The sequence below is a fragment of the Cygnus olor genome, chromosome 21, assembly GCF_009769625.2.
Source record: "Cygnus olor isolate bCygOlo1 chromosome 21, bCygOlo1.pri.v2, whole genome shotgun sequence".
In the NCBI taxonomy this organism is placed as follows: Eukaryota; Metazoa; Chordata; class Aves; order Anseriformes; family Anatidae; genus Cygnus; species Cygnus olor.
Genome location: NC_049189.1, coordinates 8,464,770 through 8,488,302, shown reverse-complemented (window position 1 = coordinate 8,488,302; position 23,533 = coordinate 8,464,770). Strand labels below are relative to the sequence as shown.

At 62.0% G+C, this 23,533-nt stretch overlaps 2 protein-coding genes across 7 annotated transcripts; one reads left to right on the top strand and one right to left on the bottom strand.

Annotated features, from left to right (window-relative positions):
• Positions 1-324: 324 nt before the first annotated feature.
• On the bottom strand, positions 325-7,595 carry ALPL (alkaline phosphatase, biomineralization associated). Of its 2 annotated transcripts, none has more exons than XM_040533687.1 (12): positions 7,459-7,595; positions 6,350-6,464; positions 6,143-6,262; positions 5,520-5,635; positions 4,724-4,898; positions 4,462-4,637; positions 3,013-3,156; positions 2,758-2,827; positions 2,236-2,370; positions 1,664-1,855; positions 1,459-1,578; positions 325-1,351 (listed from the first exon to the last, which is right to left on the bottom strand). In XM_040533687.1, exons 2-12 carry the CDS (start codon positions 6,405-6,407, stop codon positions 1,086-1,088), a joined length of 1,572 nt encoding a protein of 523 aa, XP_040389621.1. In that variant the 5' UTR covers positions 6,408-6,464; positions 7,459-7,595; the 3' UTR covers positions 325-1,085. The 2 variants fall into 2 exon arrangements, with proteins under 2 accessions (XP_040389621.1, XP_040389622.1); XM_040533688.1 differs by having other exon boundaries at positions 6,350-6,449.
• Positions 7,596-9,373: 1,778 nt separating this feature from the next.
• Positions 9,374-22,408, top strand: ECE1 (endothelin converting enzyme 1). Of its 5 annotated transcripts, none has more exons than XM_040533611.1 (18): positions 9,374-9,504; positions 12,665-12,751; positions 13,852-13,993; positions 14,668-14,880; positions 16,151-16,275; positions 16,547-16,759; positions 16,830-17,021; positions 17,582-17,724; positions 17,805-17,919; positions 18,154-18,264; positions 18,545-18,643; positions 18,729-18,806; positions 19,212-19,315; positions 19,560-19,670; positions 19,799-19,866; positions 19,944-20,134; positions 20,227-20,322; positions 20,637-22,408. In XM_040533611.1, exons 1-18 carry the CDS (start codon positions 9,502-9,504, stop codon positions 20,811-20,813), a joined length of 2,268 nt encoding a protein of 755 aa, XP_040389545.1. In that variant the 5' UTR covers positions 9,374-9,501; the 3' UTR covers positions 20,814-22,408. The 5 variants fall into 5 exon arrangements, with proteins under 5 accessions (XP_040389545.1, XP_040389544.1, XP_040389542.1 ...); XM_040533610.1 differs by lacking the exon at positions 9,374-9,504 and adding an exon at positions 10,109-10,162; XM_040533608.1 differs by lacking the exon at positions 9,374-9,504 and adding an exon at positions 11,108-11,269.
• Positions 22,409-23,533: the final 1,125 nt, after the last annotated feature.

The window sequence follows — 23,533 nt, the reverse complement described above, 5'->3', positions numbered from 1 at the left end:
CGCACACGGTTTGCACGTGCACGGTTGCACATCTGAGCAAGCAGCTGCACGGGCACGGTGCTGCTCGTGCAGCCAGGGCACCGCCTGCATGTGCACGGTGCCATCTGCGCGTGCACAGCCCCCTTCGCTCAGCCGGGACACCGTTTGCACGTGTAGGGCAGAATTTGCACATACAAGGCTGCATTTGCACATGCAAGGCTCCACTTGCATGTGCACGGCCCCCTTTGCTCACCCAGGGCAGCAGCTGCACCGGTCAGATGTGCACACTCAGAGCACCCCTTGCACACTCAGAGCACCTTTTGCTCACCCTGGACACAACTTGCACACGCACGGCACCATTTGCACGCCCAGAGCCGCTCTCCGGGGTCTCCCCCTACTTCTCAACCCCACCGACTTCTCAACAGCCACCCCCCAAAGTGTACCCTGAGCCCACCGCCTCGCCGCCCCCTCCCCAATTACCAGAGGCTATCGAGGGATGAGCAGCACCGGGTGCTGCCCCCTAAATCCACATCGGCTCCGCTCTCCGTGCAGTGCTGAGCCCCCAAACTGCTGAGAAGCCCCCGGGCAGCAAATGGCCTTAAATCAAAGGATTTTTCAGGCCAAAAAGAGGAAAAAAAAAAAAAAAAAGCCACAAAAGAGGCAAAACGAGGCAGGGAGCGCCCAGTGAGCTGCCGCTTCCCCACCCGCGAGTGCTTTCCAGTTGCCCACTCACTCGTGCGATGAGCTGGGTGCCGGGGCCGGTCTCAGCCGTGCTGGCACCGCGCATTTCGGGGCCGACCCCGCTGCCTCTCCCCCCTCCTGCTTCAGGAGGGCTCTGGCCGCAGCACCGAGCCCGAATCCCACGGCGGGCTCAGGGCCGGGCGCGCAGCAGCGCTAATGACAGGGAGGAACGGTGTATTTACAGGGGCAGAGCCCAGCACGCGGTGGCTGCCGAAACCGCGGGCGGCTGCTTTTGCTCCGTTGAGTCTTTCTTTTTTGCCTTTTCCCGGCACTGCTACCCCAGAAAAAAAAGAAAGGGGGGGGGGGAGAGGAGGGAGGATTAAAAAAAAAAAAAATCCCCCCATCGATGTTTTGCAAGAGATGCTCTAGCAGAGGAGGAGGAGGAGGAGGAGGAGGGTGAGGAAGGGCAGGAGGAGGGGGCTGGCGGCGGCAGCGCGCCCGGCGGTGTTGCAGTGGGCTCGGTTGGGGCCGATGCAGGCGGCGTATGCCATGGCATGGGGGATGTAGTTCTGCTCGTGCACCCCGTGCAGGAGGTGGGCCATGGGGCCGCGGGCAAAGACGGCCACGTCCTCGCCGCCGTGGGTTTCCTGGCGCAGCGGCACGGCCGACTGTGCCTGGTAGTTGGCATGCGCTGGGCAGGGGTAAATAAATAAACAAAATAATAACAACAAGTTAAAAAGCAGCAATAGTTTGAACTGCTGCCACCGTTTCTGGTTGTTTTGCCCCCAGTGCACGTACCGAAATCCACCGCCGAGACGTTTTCGCGCTCGCCCCCCACGATTTTGTAGCCGGGGCCGTTGCCATAGAGGATGGAGGTGAAGGGCTTGCGGTCCACGTCGCTCTGCATTGGCGCCAGACCTGGCAGCGGCGGCACCGTCAGCACCGCGGGAACGTCCCCGGAGTGTCCCCGTGCTGGGGCTGGGGGGGGGGCGAGGTGTCTCACCAAAAATGGGGTTTCCGCGGGGGGTGTAGCCGCCGAAGGTGAAGACGTGCGAGTGGTCGGCGGTGACGACGCTGAGCGTGTCCTGGGGTGAGGTGAGGCGGGTGGCCAGCCCGATGGCGCGGTCCAGCTCCACCGCCTCGTGCAGCGCCTGCTTCGCCTTGCCCTCGTGGTGCCCGTGGTCGATGCGGCCGCCTGCGCCCGGCCCGGCCCCGCTCAGCACCCCTGTGCACTCACTGCCCTCCTTGGTCCCCCCTTGCACCCCCAGCTCCCTCTTTATGCCCCCTTTTCGCATCCCCCATCCCATCTCTTCCCCCCTTTGCCTCCCTTTTGCAGCCCCCCCAGCCTCCTTTCTCCCCTTACACTTTGCATCCCCCATCGCCTTCCTTTCCCCATTTCTGCACCTCCCCCTCATGCTCCCTCACCCCCCTTTTTGCACCCCCCATTGCTCTCCCTTTCACCCCTTGCACCCCCATTGCCCTCCTTATTTCTTTATTCCCTGCTTTGCATCCTCCTCACCCTCCTCATTCCCCTTTGGACCCCCGCTTTGCCCCCCCCCCCCATTTACCCCCCACCTTCAACCAGCAGGAAAAAGCCCCGGGGGTTTTTCTGGAGCATCCTGATGGCCACGGCCACCATCTCGGTGAGGGACGGGTCCGTCTCGTTGTTCCTGTCCAGCTCGTACACCATGTCGCCGGGCTCGAAGAGACCTGGGGACAGCGATGCTGGGGGGGGGGGGGACACCCTTTCCCGACCCCATGCCGGGCGCTTTTTGTGCTGGCTCAAGCGTTTTGCCCAGCGCCGGATCCCCTTCCCTGGGCTGGCGATTAGATAGGAGCCGAGGGATGCTCCCGGCCCTTCCTTCCTCCCACCCGGCCGAATCCTGCATCCCCAAGGGGCTGGAAAATTGCATGGAGGAGGGGGGGGGACAAAAAAAATTGCATGCCCGGGGGGGGCGGAAATCCCATCCCTGAGGGGTCTCCACTGCATCCCTGGGGTCCCACCACATCCCTGGGGTGCTGGGGGCCTGGGGGCACCCCTGGGGGTCCCACCACATCCTTGGGGTGCTGGGGGCCTGGGGGCACCCCGGGACTCACCCAGGAGGAAGTCGACACGGCTGAGGTTGAGCGCCAGCAGGTCCCGCCGGTGCCACACGTACTTGGCGACCTGTGGGAGGGGGGGACAGAGCCCCACGCTCGTCACCTCCCAGGTGGGACCAGCCTCCGTCCCCAGCCCCGCAGCTGCCTTTCACCCCCTCCCCAAAATATTTCCCGCTGAGGAGCAGCAGCAGCAGCGGCTCTGCGGGTTTGGGGGGGAGGGAAACCCCAGCGCGGCCCCCACATCCCCGTCACCTTCCCCGGGGGCTTGGTGTCGTGCCACGCCTGCACCAGGTCCCGGCGGTCCAGGCGGGTGCCCCGGTGCTTCTCCTCCTGCGGGTACTCCACGTCGCTGGCGTTTTTGGGGAACATGTATTTCCGCCCGCCGCCCAGGATCACCTGCGGGGAAAAACCCGCTGCCGGGCTTAGAAACTCAACTAGTCTCTTTTTTTAAATTATTTTTTTCCCCTACAAAATAAAAAAAAAAAAAAGGGAAGGGAGGCAAACCCCGAGGAGATGGAGCTGGGCTGGCGGGAGGCTGCTGGAGCATGATGTCCAGGAAAACCCTGGCGGTGTGCAAAGCCAGGAGAAAACACCCGAGGAATTTCACCTCGCTAGAAATAACTCCGAATCTCTTACTATTAATTACACTGAGGACAGAAATAACCATTTCCAGCAGCAGCTTTGGCTTTTTTTTTTCCCTCCGCGCCGGGGGCGGCAGGCAGGGATGCTCCCTGCCGGGGTCCCCGCGTGAACCCGCCGGGACGGAGCCCCATCCCGTGGCTCCGGCTGTTTGCTTTGGAGCCCGAGTTATTTGGCTTCCGTTATTTATAACTAGGCAGAGATTTTTTTTTTTTTTTTATTCTCCCCCCCACCCCCACCCCGCAGAAGGTGAATTATAAAGCAGCAAAACAACAACACCAAAATTATTAAGGGAAGAAGAGGGAGAAAGGGAAAAAAAAAATCTCTTCCCCACTATATAATTATTTCCAGCCTGGGACAGAGTTAAAATTATATTAAAGGGAAAAAAAGCAGAAGAAGAGGCTATTAAACAGCTAAATAACAGGCTTAGATGTTTTGCTTTGGGGCTATTTCGAAGTACAGAAGCGTATTTATTTACAGGGCTGAATTTCTGTGCAAATCCACAATGAGGGGCAGAACTGAGGGGAAAATGCAGCTTTTTGGGCATGGGAAGCATGAGAAAGGGGTTTGTGTCTCAGCGTGAGATCGGGATGTCTGCTGCGGTGCTGGCACCCTGCGCCCATGGGTGCAGCTGGGTTCTGCGGGCTGGGGGAAGCTGGGGTCGGGCACTGGGGGGCCCAGCCCCACATCTGCTGGGGGTCCTGCCTTTGTGCCCGTCGGTGGTCCCAACCCAACAGCTAATGGGGATGCTGGCCCCATATCTTCCTGTGGGTCCTGACTCTGCACCCATCGGTGGTCCTGGCCCCGTATCTACCCACAGTCCTGGCCCTGGACCCTTGGGTGGTGCCAGCCCAGCACCTGCCAGCTCCCAGCCCATCACCCATGGGTGGCCCCAGCCCCTCATCCTCTGGAGCCCCAGCCCTGTGCCCATCGGTGGTCCCAGCCCAGCATCTACTGGGGAACCTGGCTCCTCGCCCACCTCCCGAGGGTCCCAGCCCTGTGCCCAGCGGTGGTGCTGGGCCCACACCTCTTCCCTCGGGGTGGCCCCAGCCCTGTGCCCACCTCGATGTCGGGGATGTTCTCCACCAGCTGCCGCGCGATGTCCTTGCAGCCGCCCTCCAGCGCGTCCGGGGGCATCTCTCCGTCCGAGTACCAGTCGCGGTTGGCAGAGTGGGCATAAGCGGCGCTGGGCGTCGCGTGGGTGACCCGCGTGGTGGTGACGATGCCCACCGCCTTGCCTGCGCCATGAGTTCACGGGGCGATGGTGGGAACGGCCCCAAAACCCAGCGTTCCTGCCCCATCCCCGTGCCCACCGGCCGCTCACCTTCATCCTTGGCCCAGCGGAGGATGGAGGTCACCTCCTGGCCCTTGGTGGTGTTGCAGCGGTCGCGGGTGACGCCGGCGCTGACACCCACTGTCCCCTCGTTGGCTTTGACGCCGCAGAGGTAGGCGGTGGCCGTGCCCGCGCTGTCGGGCACCTGAGCGTTGGTGTTGTAGGTCTGGGGGGGGGGGGGCAGGGAATAAAGCGACCCTCTGTCGTTATCATCATCCTCACCATGTTATCACGTTATCATCACGTAATCATCATCCTCACCATCATCATCCTCACCACCGCCCCATCCCGGGGCTTCCCTCCTGCATTCCTTGGCTGCATCCTGCCCGAGCGCCCCCTCTTTTGCCCCTCACAGCCCTGTGTGCCCATGTGTGTGTGGCATCCCCTCGCTGTGTTTTGATGGTTTCAGCCCTTTTTCAGCCCATTTTTAGGCAGGGAGAGAAAAGCCAGCAACTTTTGCACCCTCACAAGCATCCCCTGCAGAGACAGGGTGAAAGGAGGCAACCGGGACTTGCAATTTAATAAAAAAAGCCTTTTCTTCAGCAACATAGCCCCAGGAGAAGGGAGGGGAGGGGTCCTGGCTTCCCACGGCCGGGCAGCCTCGTCCTGCCCCCCCGTTCCCACGGGGCCGAGCCCTGGCACGGCGGCCGGGCGTGGGGCGTGAGCCAGCTCCGCTCGCCCGCCCGTGACCTAATTTCGGCTCCGGTCGATGACGGCCGCCTGCCCGCGACCTTGCGGCGTGCAGCCCCCATCCCGCAGGAGCCAGGGTCCAGCCCCGGGGGCTCACCTTGGCCAAGGCAACGTAGGGGAACTTGTCCATCTCCAGCAGGCTCTCCTCACCCTTGCGGTTCTGCAGCTGCCCCTTGAGGATGCGGGCGGCCGTGACGGTGGAGACGCCCATGCCTGCGGGGTGGGCGCCCCGTCACCGCCCCGCCAACCACGGGCCAGGCGCCAAATGGCGGCGTGCGCCCAGTGCACCGCAGCGCCCGGTGTATTGCAGCACCCAGTCTAGTGCAGTGCCCAAATTATTGCAGCGCCCGATGCATCACAGCACCCAATTCATTGAGGCACCCGGTTCATCACAGCACCCAGTTCATCAAGGCACCCAATTTGTCGCGGCACCCAATTCACTGCAGCACCCAGTTTATTGCAGCACCCAACTTATCGCAACACCCAGTTCGTCGCAGCACCCAAATCATTGCAGCACACAACTTATTGCAGCACCCAATGCATTGTGGCACCCAGTTTATCACGGCACCCAACGCATCACAGCACCCAACGCATCGCAATGCCCTGCTTGTTGCACCACCCCCTTTGTTGCACCCCCTTTGTTGCACTCCCCCATCCTTGCAGCCCCCCATTGCCCCCCGCCGCACCCCATAGCCCCCCGCTGGGGGGTCCCTGTCTCACCATCGCCCAGGAAGAGGATGAGGTTTTTGGCCACGTTCTGGTTGAGGCGCTGGAGCCGCAGGGCGTCGCGCAGTGTCTCCTGTGCCTGCTGCCGCCAGTACTCGGGGTCCTTCTCCTTCTCTGCCAGGACACAGGGAGACCAACGGGGCTCAGCGGCACCCTTAATGCACCCACTGCTGGGGCGCAGCCCCCCAAAACCCCACCTACCGGGGACCAGCGATGCCGAGCAGAGCTGGGCCAGGAGGGTGAGGAGGAAAGCCTTCATCGTGCCCTTCGACGCTTGTCTTCCTTGCACCAGCAGCAGGGGCTGGGTGGGAGAAAGCTGTGGGGGCTCAGCACCCTCCCCTCCCCGTGCCTCAGTTTCCCTGCTCTGCCCACCCAGACCTTCGCCCCCGGGCTCAGCCAAGTGAGGATGGAGGGGACTGTCCCCTCCCTGCACGGTCACAGCTGTGCCCCCACCGGGACGTGTCAGCCCCCTCCCGCGGGGCATCACCTCACTGGCACCAACCGGGTTGGGGGACGGTGGCACGCCCCCCCCCCTCACCCCCGCCACTGGTGCCCCATTGCTGCTTGTCCACATCCCCAGCCCCGCTGCACATGGTGTGCTCCAGGCATGTCAGGGTCCCCTCCACACGGCTGTGTCCCCATTGCGTGTCCCTGTCCCCATTGTGTGGCTGTGTCCCCATCACATCTGTGTTCCCATTGCACACTGGGGTCCCCGTCTTGAGTCTGTGTCCCCATGGCATGTCCCTGTCCCCATCACACCTCCCTGTCCCATTACATGTGTCCGTTCCTACTGCACATTGGGACCCCATCGTATGTCCCTGTCCCCACCGTGTCTGTGTCCCCCTTTGCATGTGTGTCCCCACCACACGCCCATGTCCCCGCTGCATGCCATGTCCCCACCTCATGTCCCCAGCACGTGCCCGTGTCCCCTTGCATGCCTGCATCCCAGGGCACATCTTTTTCCCCATTGCGTGTCCCCACTGCACATCCACATCCCAAGTGTGTATCCGTGTCCCCACTGTCCCTCCATGTCCCCTTTGCACACCCATGTCCCCATTGCACAGCCGTGTCCCTATTGCACACCTGTGTCCCCATTGCACGCCCGTGTCCCCATTGCAAGTCTGTCCCCACCACATGCCCGTGTCCCCACCGTATCCCTGCGTCCCCCCCCGGTGCCCCCGCGTCCCCTCCGCACGCCCGTGTCCCCAGCCCGTATCCGCGTCCCTGTTGCGCTCCCGTGTCCCCGCCACACGCTCCCGGCCCCCCGGCCCTGCCCGGGGTCTCTCCCGGTGGCCGCGGGGGTCCCTTACCGCCAGCCCGGGGACGTCCCCACACAAACTTGGGCGCTGTCGCCCGTGTCCCTCCCGGCCGGCGGAGCGGAGGCGGGCGGGGGACAGCGAGCCCTTAAATCCCCCCGGCCCCGGCCTTCGCCTCCTCCTCCTCCTCCCCTTCCTCCACCCTCCACCCGCTGCCAGCACGGGGGGGGGGGGGGGGGGGGAGACGCGTGGGGGGGGGGGGGAGGCAGCAAACTGGGCTTACTGGTGCCCTCTGCCGGGTTTTACTGGGAGGACTGGGAGGACTGGGGGGACTCGGGGGGGACAAGCGCTGCTGGGGGTGCTGAGCCCCTTGTGCGCGGGGGGCGTTGGGGGAAAGAGGGGTGCGGGGGGGCAGATGTGTCCTGGGGGGTGCCTAATTTTCCCCACCCCTCAAAACCAGCCAGCGAGGGCGGACGTGTTGCAACACTTTGGGGTGCCTCACCCCACCCCCAGCTGTGGACTCTCTGGTGTCTGCTTTGGGGTTGTGCTCGGCTCCCCCTCCCCTCGCCCCCCACCCCTTTTGAGCAGGCCCCCCCAGCTGCCCTGCTCTGTCCCCGCTCACCCATGCAGACCCTCTCCCATTTTGGGGTCGGGGTGAGGGACTCGGGGCCCGCTCTCACCTCCATGCCCCCACCGGCCGCCTGCACCCCCGCGGGGTTTTGCGGTAGGTCCTACAATAAACAGGAGGCTGTTTGCAGCCTGACACGTCCCGGCTCGCGGCTCCTCGTGCAAACGGCGCATGAGGACGGCGTGCCAAGGCCTGGCCACGCGCCCCGGCGTGCCAGGACACGGCTCGGGGTCGAGGCCCAGGGCCCTGCTTTCGGCCTCGGGAGGCTGCCGGCCTCCCCGGCCTCAGTTTCCCTCTGGTGGGGATGGAGGCGGCCACGTCGTGGGGGGACCCGTGGGTGGCCGTGGAGCTCTCGGTGGTTTCCCAGAAGGTGGCGGCCTCAGCCCAAAAATCCGCTCCCCGAAGGCTTCGGGGTGCCACCGGGCCGGGCCCCATGCGTGCGCTGAGTGTGGGGGTGCTCAGCCCCCCGGCTGGGGCAGGGACTGGGGGCAGCAGCGTGGCCCCGTCCCTGCTGTCTCGTAGGAAGCCGTGTGGGACAGCTAACAAGGGACAGTGCAGTGGAGAGCTTGTTAGCCCTGCGCACAGAAAGCCGCACGATGGGGAACTCCTTGCAGCGAGCACAAAACCAGGCTCAGAGCGTGGGTGGGAAAAAAAAGCCCAAACCCTTTGAGGGGCTGCTAAACACATGGGAGGACCAGGCTGCAGCCAGGGGCTGTGGGAGTGCCCGGGGGACCGTGCTCGCGTGTGTGCAAAATCAAACGCTTGCACGCCTGTAAGGCTGCACGCTTGCATGCACACAAAATTGCAGGCTTGCATCCTTGCACCATCATGCGCTTGGATGCTTGCACAACTGCGAGCTTGCATACAATTGTGTGCTCGCATGCTTGCACAGTCGTGTGTGCACATGCCTGACCAACTGCACGCTTGCCCCCTTGCACAACCACAAGCAACGCTTGGCTGTTTGCAAAACCACTTTGCACAGACGCATGTTTGCAGCCTTCCTTGCACGGCTGCATCCTTGCACCCATATGCAACGGCTGCTTGCACACGCGGCTGCTCGAACAGCTGCACGCCCACGCACTCGCAGCTTTGCGCGCTTGCACACTCGTTTATTTTAATTCCCAGTTCCCCCGCTAATTTCGAGTTCCCCCCCCAATTTCGAGTTCCCCCCCCAATTTCGAGTCCCCCCCCCCAGTTCCCAGTTCCCCCCTCCCAAGTTCCCAGTTCCTCCCCCAGTCCCCCCCTCTCCCCATCCCCGCGCTGAGAGCACCCCACTTTGCAGCGGGGACCGCGTTCGCCCGGGAGGGTGCTCCTCGCCCGGCGCCATTCCCGGCGCCCCCCCGGCCCCCGAAGGAGTTAACGGCGGCGCGGAGGCGCGGCCCCGCCGCCCCATTGGCGCTGCCGGCCCAGGTGCATCCTCGCCCCGCGCCGCCCCGGGGCCGCAGCGCGCAGCGCCGGGGCTCGGAGCCATGGTGAGTGCGGGGCCCCCCCTGCCCCAAAGCCCCCCCCCCCGCTTCGCCCTCGGGCTCTGTGGGTGCCCCCCCCCAAGCCTTGGCTCTGAGGGGGGGGGCGCAGGGAGGTGCCCCCCCCCCTCCTCCAGCAGCTGGGGGGGGGCACAGCACGAAACGGGGCGGGTGGGGGCGCCCCCCCCCGCGATGATGATGATGATGATGATGGTGGTTATTGATATTTTCCCGCTTTAAGCCCCTTTTTGCTCCTTTTGAAAGCTTTTCAACATTTTCTTCCCTGCACCCCCCAGCCCCAGCCAAACCCGGCTGCCCCCCCCCCCCGGACTCCTCCGCGCCCCCCCCTCATTAACGCAAGCAGCTGCTAATTATCCTCCCCCCCACCCCCCCCCATCCCCTTCGGGCATCCCCGGTAACGGGGCCGGGCCGGCCGCAGGCCGCGGCGGAGCCGGGGGCACCCCGGGGTGCGGGGGGGGGGCGGCGCCGCCCGCGGGGGGGGGCGGCGGAGGGAGCCTGGAGGGGACCGGGACCGGGCCGGGGAGCGGGGAGCGGGGCCGGGAGCGGGGCGGGGGCGGCGCGGAGCGGAGGCGCCGGGGCCGGCGGGGGCAGCGCTTGCTCCGAAATGGCGCCCGGGAGGCGGCGGCGGCGGCGCCCCGAGGCCGCGGTGAGGGGCCCCCGGCCCCGAGCACAATTTTTTTTTTTTTTGGGGGGGGGGGGGGGGGGGTGTAAAAGCGAATTTTGGGGGATTTTGAGGCTTTTTTGAGGCCTTGCGGGGAGTTTTGAGGGCGTGGGGTTAAAGCTTGGTTCCCCCCCCCCCATCCCCCTGCACGCACCCTTGGGTGCCCCCCCCCTCCCCCCCCAGCCCATGTGGGTTTGTAATGCGATTTTAGCAAACTTTAGAGCTGGGACACCCCCACCCCCCCCCCCCCCCAAAAAAAAAAAAAAAAAAAAACAGACAAAAAAACAAAAACACCCCTTTTTGACCAAAAAAAAGGGCGTTCCCCCTCTCTGTAAGCAAGGGGTGGGAGCGCCTATGGGTGCTGCCTTACACTGGGGCGGGTAACATGGGTGCAGTAAATACCTACAAACCCGATTTTCCCGAAATTGAGGCGGGGGGGTTCTGGCCATCCCCTGAGGATGCACTGTGGCAGCCCCCGGGGGGGCTCTGGGGGCTGAAGCTCGGCGTGGATTCTCTGATGGCTGATACGGGGCTGAGGCAGCACCGCATGAGGAGCGATGCAGGGGGGGGTCAGATGTGTTTTGCCCTTTTTCCTGCTGTTTTCAGACTGGGCTGGGCTGGAGCTGCTCAGGGGGCCGCAGGGGCAGGCAGGCGGGATGGGGGATCGCTGAAAAGCCTCATTTCCTCAGGAAGCGGAGTGAAAGCGTTGGCTGAAGGCTCGGACTCCAGGAATTGGCCCGCGCCGGTGCTTTGGAGCCCCACGGGGGATTTGCAGACCCCCGTGACCGGACCCCCCCCTGCATGAGCAGGGACTCAAGCCCGGAGCTGTGAATTCCAGCCATGTGTGAAGTGCAAAAACAAGGAGGGAAAGGGAGAGGGGAGGAATTAAAAAAAAAAAAAAAAAAAGGAAAGAAAACAGATTTCGCCAGCGATAAAATCCTGCAGTTGAAGCTTTTCCTCCCTGCATGGTTCTCAGGCAGAAGCGCGGGCTCGAAGCGAGCGCTCGGAGGAGATTTTGGGTCTGGAAATGGAGCTTTTTGCACAAGCCAGGGGGGAAAGGGCCTTTTCCCTTCAGCCCTTTCCCATCTCCAGGTGGGTGCTGCAGGGCGGCGGGGTGCTGCTGTTGGCCGCCCTGGTGCACGCGCTCGCCCTCGTGCCTGCGGCTAATTAAACCCAGGCTGCGATTTGGGATCTGGGCAGAGCCCTGGGCTCAATTACTGGTTGTGCAACGGGCGGGCTGGGAAGCTTCACGGCGATGTTGTTGTCATCGGGCGTTATTGGGGCTGGGGCACGTTTCCACCCCTGGGGCTGTTCGGCCCCTGGATGGCTGAGGACTGGCGCTTTCCTTGCACTCGCCTTGCCGCAAAGCACACTCCCCGTCTGGGCAACCCCCAAAATGCTGATTTTTTTTTGGTGGTTTTGTACCATTCCCATCCAGAGCGGCCTTAGCACCTTGGCTCTCCCCAGTTCTGGCTGCTTTCGCCGCTCTCTGAGCAATGGGGAAACAGGCACGGCAGTGCGCTTGGGTGCTGCCAGATTCATACTGGCTCCGTGTCCCTTTGGACGCGGTGGCAACAGGATGGCAACGTCCCTACCTCCACCCAAACGGGTGCAGACCCCTGCTCCCACCCCCCCACCACACAGGGTTTGATGCCGAGGAGTGATGGGACGCGAGCGGCGGCACGGGGGCCGGGGAAGGTTTCGGGGCGCCTGCTGTTGTCCCCGTGGGGACAATGCGGCTCAGTGCTTGGTGGCAGGGCCGTGCCAGGGGGGAAGGAAGCGGCGGCGGCACGATAAGGGCTGTCTGCCAGCCTGTGAGGTTTCCCCTTGTTTTTCGTCTGGGGGCTGAGATAAGAGCTGGGCCCCCCCTGCGTCGGCACAAGGTAACGCCCGGGGGGGCGCTGAGCCGAGAGGGAAGCAGTGCTTTGCCCGTCTGCCAAGCCTGTGCGCAGCCCAAACCCAAGGTGCCGTCACCTCTGAGCAGCTTTGGGTGCTCAGAGGGACCCCACGGGGTGTTTTGGGCGATGCCGTGGGGCAGGGGGCATGTGGTTTGCGGGACAGGCAGGAGGGTGCGAGCGAGCTAGTAGTCTCGGGGTAACAGGCTGGTTCCCTGCTGCCAGCACTGCCCAAGTCCCTGGTGAGCCCGGCACGGGGACCCTCTCCCAGTGCTGGGGCCGGGAGCTGATGGAGGAGGAACCAGCGTTATTCCTGGCGAAGGGGAGGTTGCACAACCCGTCCCCGGGGGAAGCGAGGCGGGTTCGGGTTCGCTCAGCTTTTGGCTCCGGCTGCGCTGCTTTCCATAACGTTCCTCCGGCGGCTGTTCGGTGCTTTGCTAGCCCGGAGCCATTCAGGCTCCAGCTCCCCGGAGGAGAAGGAGGAGGCTCTTAGGGTGCGTGTTCCCCTGCTGCCGTCCTTCCTCCTCCTCGGCACAGCTGGGGTGCCAGCCCCCCGCCGCTCAGCCCGTCCATTTCCTCACCGCCCTCGCAGATGTCGACCTACAAGCGGGCGACGCTGGATGACGAAGACCCCCTGGACTCCATCGGTGAAGGCGATGGGTACCCCAACGGCTTCCAGGTAGGGGCTCCGTGTGTGTGTGGGGAGGGGGGGGGGGGAAGGGGAGAATTTAGGTCCTGGCAAGCAGCAGAGGGTTGCCTGGGATGGGTTGTTTTCACCGGGCTGGGCGCTTTCCCTTGGGGCAAAGTCCGGTGTGGGCAGAGCTGTGCTGGCTGCCGGCCACTGCCCTTTGCTCCTCTCGCCCCTGGCACCCATCGGGGCTGTGCCTCGGGGCACCGGGGCCGTCCCCGCGGTCCCCGCAACCCGGAGCGAGCGGCGGTGATTGCGGGGGATCCCGAGGGGCCAGACCCCTCTGCTGTTCGCAGCGCTCGGGCGCTCAGCTTTTCTGCTGGCCGAACCCCTTCCTGGCTCGACTCGGGCTGGGCTGAGCAATTAGCACAGGACAGGAGCTTTGTCCCCGCACAAAGGGGATTAGGCTAATTCCTCACCGAGCAGCGGGAAAGAGGCTTAAAAAGGGCTGCGGGTGGCAGGAAAAGAGCCCCTGGCCGCCAGCGTCCGGCCTCGCTGGTTAAACCGCCCTCGCAGGGAAAGATTTGGGGCTGGAGTGATGCTCTTGGTGCTCACCCTGCTGGCAGCCCCATAATCTCTGCCCAGAACAGCGTTTTCCACCCCAAAATCAGGGCTCTGCTGCTGTTTTGCTGTCCCCAGCACGGCCGTGCCACCACAGGGAGCTCCGCTTGCCATCGCGTCGGCTCATGCTTCCTGGGGATGTTTTTCAGCCGAGCAGGAGCATCCTGTTACGGCATTTCCCGATGTCTTGTCCCCCACCCTGTCCCAGCTCGAGGGGGGGGACAGGGACGGGGACCACCCGAGGTGGCGGGGGGGCTGGGGATTTGGGTGGCACGGGCTAGCAGGTGATCCCGCTGGCTGACCGAAGCGCTCGCCCCGCTCCCTTTCCTGCCATTGTGCCGCCCTTCCTGGCGGGTTTCTGGAAGGCAGCTGCGGCTTTTCCCAGCCGTAAACGGCGCGTTTCAGCGGGCCCGATCCATGCCACGGGCTGTAAGAAGCAAATGGATTTGTTAAGGGGGAGGACGGGGCATGTGCCGGTGGGTTTTTCCCCACGTGCCGTCGATGGGGAAACGGCGCTGCTTTTCCCGCAGGTGAATTTCTGTGGCCCGAGGAGCAGCCTGGGGTGCTGGGCTCAGCGCACGCGGCCTGAGAAACAGCTCGTGGTCCTGGTGGCTGTGCTGGCGGCCGTGCTGGCGGCGTGCCTGCTGGGCCTCATCTTCCAGTACAGAGCCCGTAAGTCCCCGCGCCGCGCAGGGACCAAGCCCCTTGGACAGGGCAGGGTGCTCAGGTGGGGGTCGGGACGCTCGCCTGCATCCCTCGCCCTAAGGTGGGAGGCTTGGGTACTGGGCGGGGAGCCTATGGGATGCCCAGACATGGGATGGGATGCTCGGGCATGGGACGGGATGCTCACCTGCATCTCTTGCCCCCGGGCAGGGTTCTGGGACATGGGAGGGGACGCTCGCCTGCAGCCCTCAGCCCAGGGCGTGATGCTCGAGCACCACATGGGATGCTCGGGCACAAGACAGCGCTCGCCTGACTCCCTTCCCCCGGGGTGAGGTGCTTCAGCGCTGGGTAGGATGCTCATCTGCATCCCTCTCGCCGGGGTGGGATGTCTGGGCACTGGGCAGGATGCGTGGGCATAGGGGAGATTCTTGGCCGCATCCTTTGCTCTGGGGGAGGATGACTGGGTACTGGGCAGGATGCTGGTGGGACAGGATGCTCTCCCACATCCATCACGCTGGGGTGGGATGCTTGGGCACAGGCTGGGATCCTTGCCCATGCCCCTTGCTCCAGGGCAGGATGTGTGCCCACATCCCTCACCATGGCATGGGATGCTCGGGCAAGGGGCAGGATGCTCCCTTGTTGTGCTGCAGCGGCGGAGCTGAGCCCGTCGTGCCCACCCCCAGGGCCGCCCGCCGTGTGCCTGTCAGAGGCCTGCATCTCCGTCACCAGCTCCATCCTCAGCTCGCTGGACCGGGCGGTGAACCCCTGTGAGGACTTTTTCAGCTACGCCTGCGGAGGCTGGATCAAGGCCAACCCTCTCCCTGATGGCCACTCGCGCTGGGGCACCTTCAACAACCTCTGGGAGCACAACCAGGCCATCATGAAGCATTTGCTGGGTGAGCGCGCAGCAGCAGCGGGATGCGCGGTGCCGAGGAGCCCTGCTAGGCCTGGGGGTGCCAAAAATACGCCTGCAGGGCTGTAAGGTTGGATTTAAAGGCCGGCATCAAACCAGTCTGTGAGGCACGCACTGCAAGGATGTTGGAAAGCAGGTCCTGGTGATGTTTGCTCTCCTGGATGCCCTTGGGATTTTTGAACGTGGTGTTGCAGCTGTTTGGTGCAGGGAGCTGAGCAGGGGAAGGGTCTTGGCTCTGCAGAACCTGTCCTTGGGAGCGTTGAAATGCAGGGTTTGCACTTCAGACTGCACACGGAGGCCATAGCACCCTGATATCACCCCAAGCGAAGGAGCTTTCCCTGCTGGTGGAGCTTTTTTTGGGTGGAGCTGGCTCTCGGTCTGGCCATTCTGCGGGCTGAAGCCCCCCAGCAGAGGGAGGGACCCCTGGGCTCAGCCTCCACACGCAAACACTGAAGCGGGGCAGCTTATCCGAGCTGCCGGCAGGAACGGTTTGTTCAAGCTCTGAGCAAACAACTGGCTCCTTATCAGCACTTTCCACTGTGCTGGGCACTGGGGCTGATTATCTGAAAGAGAAGGCTTGGGAAGAGCGTTGTCTTTCGGGAGGGGGGTGGCGCAGGAACGGCTTCGTCCCCAGCTCTTCCCGCAGAAATCTGGCGCTCGCTGCGCCGGGAGAAGGGACCGGGCCTCCAGCCAGGCAGTCGCGCTCGGCATTTCCTTGAATTCCTCGTAGCCGAGGGACCTGGTTAATAAAACCATGCAGCTGGGAAGCCAAAGGTGCAAGCTGTGTCATGAGGAAAGAAAAAAAACTCCAGGGAAGCAGGGCTGCTGCCGGGTGGGGGGGGTGAAGAAAGGATGGTTTTGGAGGCGGAGGAGAAAAATGGGTTTATTGTTCTTTCTTGTAGAAATAAATAATACAGGCCTGGGGAGCGAGCCGGGAGTGCCAGCACAGGGGCAAGGGCAGCACAGGGGGCTGGGTGATGCTGGGAACGGCAGAGCTGCTGGAAAAGTGCTTTTTGTTTTTCTTTCTTCATCTCTCTCCTCCAAAGAGCCGGAGCAGCTGCTGCTGGAGGGAGGGGAGATGGGGGCAGGAGGCCAGACGGGGCCGGGGGGGCCGGCGGGGCGATCCTTTGGTGCCTCTTTGGAGCCGTTACCTAAAACGGGGCTGAGCATTTCTCTGGTGGAAGGCTCGGGGCTCTGGCATCCCCTACGGGTTCCGTGAGCCCCCCGCGAGCCACCCCGTGCGCCTCCCGCAGAAAACACCACGGCCAACGTGTCGAGCGAGGCGGAGCGCAAGGCGCAGCGCTACTACCAGGCCTGCATGAACGAGAGCAAGATCGAGGAGCTGCGAGCTGCCCCCCTCATGGAGCTCATCCAAAAGGTTCGGCCCTTCCCCGGTCAGTCGAGTCCTCTGCAAAATGGAGGGAAAAGCTCATTTATGGGCAGCCCCAGACTCTGTTCTTTCCGGGGCAGAGCGTCCCCCAGGGCTGGCTCTCCCAAGGGAGGCAGTGATTTATCAGATTCATGGGCAGGTCTTGCCTCTCCTGGGCTTTTTAGCCTCATCGCAAGATTTTTCCTGCCTGGATGGGCAGCGGGGGGATATTTAAACAAGGGCACGCAGTCATTCCTTACCCGAGCCCTCTCTTCCCCAGCTGGGCGGCTGGAACATCACGGGCCCCTGGGCCGGGGACAACTTCAACGCGACGCTGCAGAAGGTGACGGCGCACTACCGCACCTCGCCCTTCTTCTCCGTCTATGTCAGCGCCGACTCCAAAAACTCCAACAGCAACGTCATCCAGGTGGATCAGTCGGGGCTAGGCCTGCCGTCACGGGATTACTACCTGAACAAGACGGAGAACGAGAAGGTAACGGTGGCGGAGGGTTGGGGTTGTCAGAGAGGTGCCATGGGTGGGTGACGCTCCCGTCCCCCTCTAGGTGCTCGCCGGGTACCTGAACTACATGGTGCAGCTGGGCATGTTCCTGGGCGGCACCGACGAGGAGTCGACGCGGCAGCAGATGCAGCAGATCTTGGATTTTGAGACCGCGCTGGCCAACATCACCATCCCGCAGGAGAAGCACCGGGACGAGGAGGTCATCTACCACAAAATGACGGCTGGAGACCTGAAGGTAGGAGCAGGACGGGGCTTCTGGGCACCTGCGGTTGGGAAGCGGGGCTGGTGGAGGGGTGATGCAGCTCCTCCAGGGAAGTCCTAACGCTGGCCGAAACCATCTGGGAAGTGCTTGTGCAATAGCTTGGCCCATTCTCAGCAGCCGGGTCCCCGGCGGGGACATCCCACCCCGACCTGCTCCTCCCAGCCTCCAGACCAGGGCTGGCAGCCGTCCTGCCGAGGCGCTGACGCCCTCCCGGCTCTGTTGCCCTCTGTCCAGATGCAGACGTCAGCCTGGCCACCTCCCCGTGTCCCCAAAGGGGCCATAATGTGCCTCCCCCCCGCCCCGTCGTCAGCGTTTTGACACCCGCCCGGCTTTCTTTTTCTTTGTGGGAGGAAATTGTTTAGTCCCCTCTGACCTTTGGAGGATGTTGCTGCTATGGGAAGCGGCCTCTTCAAAATCAGCCAAATCCATCAAACCGGGGCCGATGTGACAGCCACTGGCTCGGGAGGCGGCTGCCACCCCCGATGGCTCTTGGGTCCGTTTTTGAGCTTGTAACCATGGCATGGCTTTTGCAGGAGCTAGCACCGGCTGTGGACTGGATGCCCTTCCTCTCCATGGTCTTCCACCCCGTGGAGCTAAACGAGTCGGAGCCCATCGTGGTCTATGCCAAGGAGTACCTGGAGCAGGTCTCCGACCTCATCCTGGCCACGGATAAATGGTGAGAGCCCCCAGCTCACCTGGAGGGTGCCCGGGGTGGGCCGGTGCGTCCCACTGCCCACTCACTGCCTCTCGCTGCAGCCTCCTCAACAACTACATGATCTGGAACCTGGTGCGGAAAACCAGCCCCTTCCTCGACCAGCGCTTCCAGGATGCTGAGGAGAAATTCATGGAAGTGATGTATGGGACGAAGAAGGTGAGGGGGGAGCCCCGACGCTTCCAAATACCCAGACTCCTACATCAGTGCAGCACTGGCAGTTTTTAGCAATCACCTTGCATCCAAAACCAGATGTAGGGCAGGTTTGGGGCTTACATCTCTGGTGCAGAGCATTGTGCAAGCCCGATCCCGAGGCAGGGTGATGGGGTGGGAAGCGGGGAGGATGCTGGCTGTGCCGTGCCACTGCTGACAGCCACCTCTCGCCCCGTGCAGACCTGCCTCCCCCGCTGGAAGTTCTGCATCAGCGACACAGACAACAACCTGGGCTTTGCCCTGGGGGCCATGTTCGTCAAGGCCACCTTCGCCGAGGACAGCAAGCAGGTGGTACGTCCCCACTGCCCCATCAGCAGCACGCGAGCCCTGGTGCCGGGAAAGCTGCTGCGGCGGTGGACCTGTCGGGGCAAGCCGATGTTTCTGTGTCCACATTACTGTGTTTGCTGTGCGCTGCTGTTCGCCGGGTTTTTCACTGGTCCCTGCCCTGTGCCGTCTTGGCATCCCAGCCTCTTCCTCCCCTCTGGTGCGAAGGGTTTTGCGTCGGTCCTTGAACTCGCTCGGGTGGGAAGCCGGCTCTCCAGGCCAAAAGGCACCGCCTTGTTTCCCCTAGGCAGAGGAAATGATCGCAGAGATTAAAACAGCCTTCGAGGAAAGCCTGGAGACCCTGCAGTGGATGGACGAAGAGACGAGGAAATCTGCCAAGGAGAAGGTGAGGCACTGGGAGCAGCAGCGGGGAGGCGAGCCTGTCCTCCCACCCCCGGCACCAAAAGCACCTCAGTCCTTGTCACCCCCAGGCGGACGCCATCTACAACATGATCGGCTACCCAAAGTTCATCATGGACCCCAAGGAGCTGGATAAAGTCTTTAATGACGTGAGTCGGGCAGATGATGTCCCCTGGATCTCCTTTTTCTCTTTCCCCCACCTCCACCAGGATGTGCGGGACGTGCATGCCTATGACCATGGCCCCAGGGCAGCCTTGAGCCCCACGTCTCCTCCGGAAGGGTCTCGCTACTGTCCTTGGCCCCTCTCTGGGGACTTCCCAGAGAGCTGCAGCCAGTCATGGGGTGGCCAGGGCCCTTGGGATCCCTGCCCGGACATGGAGTTCCGTAACAGTGATTCATTGTCCTCCCGAGGCTCCGCAGATGTCGGAGAGGAGGAGAAATGAGAGCGGCCGTAACTCGGCCTCCTGTTGGCTCTGGAGGCTCAGACGTGAACGCACCGGGAGGAGCGGGGCCAGGCGACCACCGTGTGCCACTCACACCTTGCTCTTCCACAGTATGAGGCTGTGTCCGACCTCTACTTCGAGAACGTCATGCAGTTTTACAACTTCTCGGCCAGGGTCACCGCTGACCAGCTCCGGAAACCACCAAACCGGGACCAGTAAGTCCTCTTCCCAACTTGGCACAGCCAGGCCCGCCGCTCTGTTGCGCTCAGCGGGAATATCGCGATATCCCCTGTCCACTGTGTGGAGCGCTGGGGTTTGGTTTTGCTGGAAACGTGCCCATTAGACCATGCTGGTTTTGGGGAATTAATTTGGGCCGACAGCTTTGCGCTATTGTAAATGGATGGAGCTGGAGCAAACCTCAGCGCTGGGTTTGTGTTGGCCATGTCCTTGTCCCCACAGGTGGAGCATGACGCCTCCAACGGTCAACGCGTACTACTCTCCCACCAAGAACGAGATCGTCTTCCCTGCCGGGATCCTCCAGGCCCCTTTTTACACCCGCGCATCTCCCAAGTGAGAGCCTAGGGAAAACAAGGAGGGCAGGATTCCCAAATTTCCTCCTGTCCCCAAACTTGTTGCTGGATTTCACGGCTGAGGGGAGCAGCGGCCGCTCTCTATATCTCAGCATCGTCCTCCCACAGGTCGCTGAATTTCGGTGGTATTGGCGTGGTGGTGGGCCATGAGCTGACACATGCCTTCGATGACCAAGGTATGGGCAGGCTGGGTGGGCGAGCTGGTGGCAGGGGGGCTGTTGGAAAGGCAAAGGACACGACGCATTTTTGGCAGGCCGGGAGTACGACAAGGACGGCAACCTGCGTCCCTGGTGGAAGAACTCCTCGGTGGAGGCCTTCAAGCGGCAGACAGCGTGCATGGTGGAGCAGTACAGCAACTACACCATCAACGGCGAGGCTGTCAACGGCAAGCACACCCTCGGGGAGAATATCGCCGACAACGGGGGCCTCAAAGCTGCCTACCGGGTAGGGCTGAGGGGCTGGGGCCAGGCGGTGGGGGGCGTGGGGTGGCTGGGGCTGTGCCGTCCCCTGAATCCACCGTGCTCCTTGCCTTCCAGGCGTATCAGAACTGGCTGAAAAAGAACGGTGATGAGGAAACCCTCCCGACCCTCGGCCTCACCAACCATCAGCTCTTCTTCGTTGGCTTCGCACAGGTGGGTCTCTCGGTCACAGGCAGTGAGGATGATGCAGGTTTTTGAGGTTCCTTCCATCTTTGGGGTTCCTTCCATCTGTGGAAGCGTGCTTCCAGACGCTGTTGGGGGAGTACGACAGCAAAGCTGAGGTCTCCGGAGATGCTGTGTGGTGGGTGGAGAACCAAGTCAGGGTGGTGCTGGTTAAAAAGCAAGACAAAGCTGGAGCTGGAGCTGTGTTGGCCCCTGTCCCGCCAGCAGGGAGGTCTGCTTTGGCACTGAGCGGGGTCCTGCAGTTGCAGACATCAGTGCCTGTGCCTCTCGCCCCCCGCCTGCAGGTGTGGTGCTCGGTTCGCACGCCGGAGAGCTCACACGAAGGGCTCATCACTGACCCTCACAGTCCCTCGCGCTTCCGTGTCATTGGCACCGTCTCCAACTCCTGGGAGTTCGCGGAGCATTTCGGCTGCCCACTGGGCTCCCCCATGAACCCCCCCAAGAAGTGCGAAGTGTGGTGATGGGCAAATGCCCGAGGGAACCAGCTGCTTCGTCCTCTGCCGGCAGCTGAATTTCCCTGGTCCTTTCAAGAGGCTGAAACCACTTCTCTGTGCAGCGAACTGCCCAGCTCCCTGCTGGAGCGGCACCCCGTGTCCCCGGTGTTGTCCGAGGTTCGATCCACTGTGAAAACTTCTCTTCCCCTCGCTCGTTGGTGAAATGACTCCGATTTGAGGGTTTTTCTTTCCCACCGTGACTAGGCCATGTGCTGAGGCACGTGTCCGCGGGCACTGCCTGTATTTACACACGCAGTGCTCAATCCTGATCTGCTGCCCCAGGAAATACCTCTTCCGAGGCGATAAAGGGAACGCCACGGTGCCAGCAGGTTTGGCTGTGTGTCTAAATACACCTGGCATAATACACCTGGCATACCTTCCTCTCTCCAAAGATGCGCACACAAGGATGGAAAGTAGTTTAAGATATATTTTGGGGGGAAATATATATATATTTTTCATGCATTTTGGAATACACTGGAAAATTTCAGGGAAAATGCATTTAAAAGCTTTTTTTTTTTTTTCTTTTGTTTTTAGCAAAGGATTAGAATATTTATTAATGATCTTTTTTACTTAGTGCAGCTGCAGGGCACAGCACCCTGTGGGGATGGTTCCTCAGCCGGGGGAGCCAGATGTGGCTGCCCAGGTTGTGGATGGAACCGGCCGGCCCTGGAGCCCGGGTTCCTCCGGGAGGGACCATCCCCAGAGGATGCTGATGGGAAAAGGGGGACAGGGTCTGGGGGCAGGATTGGTGGAGCCCCCTTAGGGACTCCTGTCAGGTCGCAGAAGGGCTCTGCTGGGATGCTGCAGCTCCTGAGATTAGCTTTAATTTCTGAGTGCAAAGGGAAAAGTTGACGTGCCAAAGATGTAACTGAGGTGGTGATGGCAGGGATGACGGCCTCTGGCCGTGGGCATGGACTGGTTCTGGCCATCCCCAGGTTCACAGAGCCCAAGACTGGGTACGTGGCAGCACGCAAGGACTGCACTGATCCTGCGTCCTGCCAGCGCCTTTCCCAAGGGCTGTGGCTGCATCTTGGCCGGAGGGGAAGGAAAGGGGAGCCCAGAAAGCAGGAGCGTGGCAAGAGCAGCTGCAGGAAAGTCCCTGCATCCCTCCCGTCCTCGTAAAGGGAGGTTGGCCCCAGCCTCCTGGCCCAGAAGCTTCTCCAGCCAAGCACAGGCAGTTCTTGCTGCTGCTTTGCTCGCTGCCGTGCCCAGCCCCTACGCCCAGGAACTGCAAGCCCCGAAATCACCACAGGGCCCCAAACCTCCATTCCTGCAGCGCTGGTTTGGTGCCAGTGCAGAAGCTGGCGGGGATGGGGGCGAGGGACCTCCTCGGGGGCTTTTAATACTCTTCTTTGCGGTTTAGAAAAGAAACCACTGACAGTAGCTCAGGTGCTGCGTGTTGTCTCATGGGGCACCTTCTTGCTCTAGACAGAAAGCAAAGATGTAGAGGGATTTTTAATATTTATATGTAAAAGGAGGGATATGGGGGGATTTTTTTTGTAACTATTTTTTCACCCTACATGTGGAGCTTATCATAATTGAAATAAATACTTTTTACTGGGTCTGGAGTTGCTCATGACTTTTTTTTTTCTTATAGCAGGGAATGTCTTGTGTCCCCAGTGTGCCTTTTTCTTTCCATCCCTGCTGTGGGATCTGCACAGATGGGCCCCCCCGTGCTGACAAAAGACCAAGCTGAGCAGGCTTTTCCCAGCCTGTGCTTGTGTCTTCCACCTCTCTCGGAGGCTAAAGCCAGGGTTTTGTGCCCAAAAAACTCACTCTTGCTGTGGGTGGCTATGTGCGTTCTACCTCAATGGCACAGCCTCACACATCTCCCCAGCAGGGAAGCCTTTCCCGGATGCTTTTCCTTCCTCCTGGGTGAGATTCTGGCCAGCCGGGCTGTGCTGGGATCCAGCAGCGCTGCCCTGCACAGATTGCTCTCCAAGCAGCCTTATTTATAGCTCCGCGATGCCAGCTGGATGCTGCCAGCTCCATAGTGCAGGCCAGCACTAGCTCCCAGGCAGCTTGAGCACGTGCTCGGTGGCTTCACCGGGCTCTCCCAAAAATGAAAATAAAGACCCTGGCCATGGAGAGGGGCCAGCAGAGCCATAAAGCAAGCAACTGGCTGAGCACTTGTTTGCCGTTTAGCCCTGGCTTGTTATCTGGGGCTGGACTTGGGCTGTGGCCACCTGGTTGTGCCCCATCGGGATGTAGCAGAGGCCAAGAGCTCATGGAAATGCTCGCAGGGTGTTTTTGCTGCAGGCAGGTGTGGAGGCAGGATGGGCAGGACAGCCCGGTGGGGGACATGGGTGCTGCTCTGGCTCCTGGCGCTGCTCACTGCACATCCTTGCAATTGTCACCCCTGTGGTAAGGCAGTAAAAGTTTGCTTTTGCTGTTTTTACTGTGTTGCCTGTCCCAGATTAAATAAGAATGTAATAAGAGAGCTTTCTTTCAGCTCACGGGACTTGGTGCGAGGCCCTTGATTTCCTGCAGAGCTGCGAGACCAGCTGAGATCTCGCTGGAAATGGTTGCACAAACCCGCAGAGGGCGGTGGAGCCGAGAAAATCACTGCCTGCGTGCTGCGGCCGGGCTGCAAGGAGTTAGCGACGCCAGGAGCGACACCAGGGTGCGGATGAAAATTTTTGGCCTGGATCTGGCCCCAGCTGCTGTGTGTTTAAAATGCGGTGAAA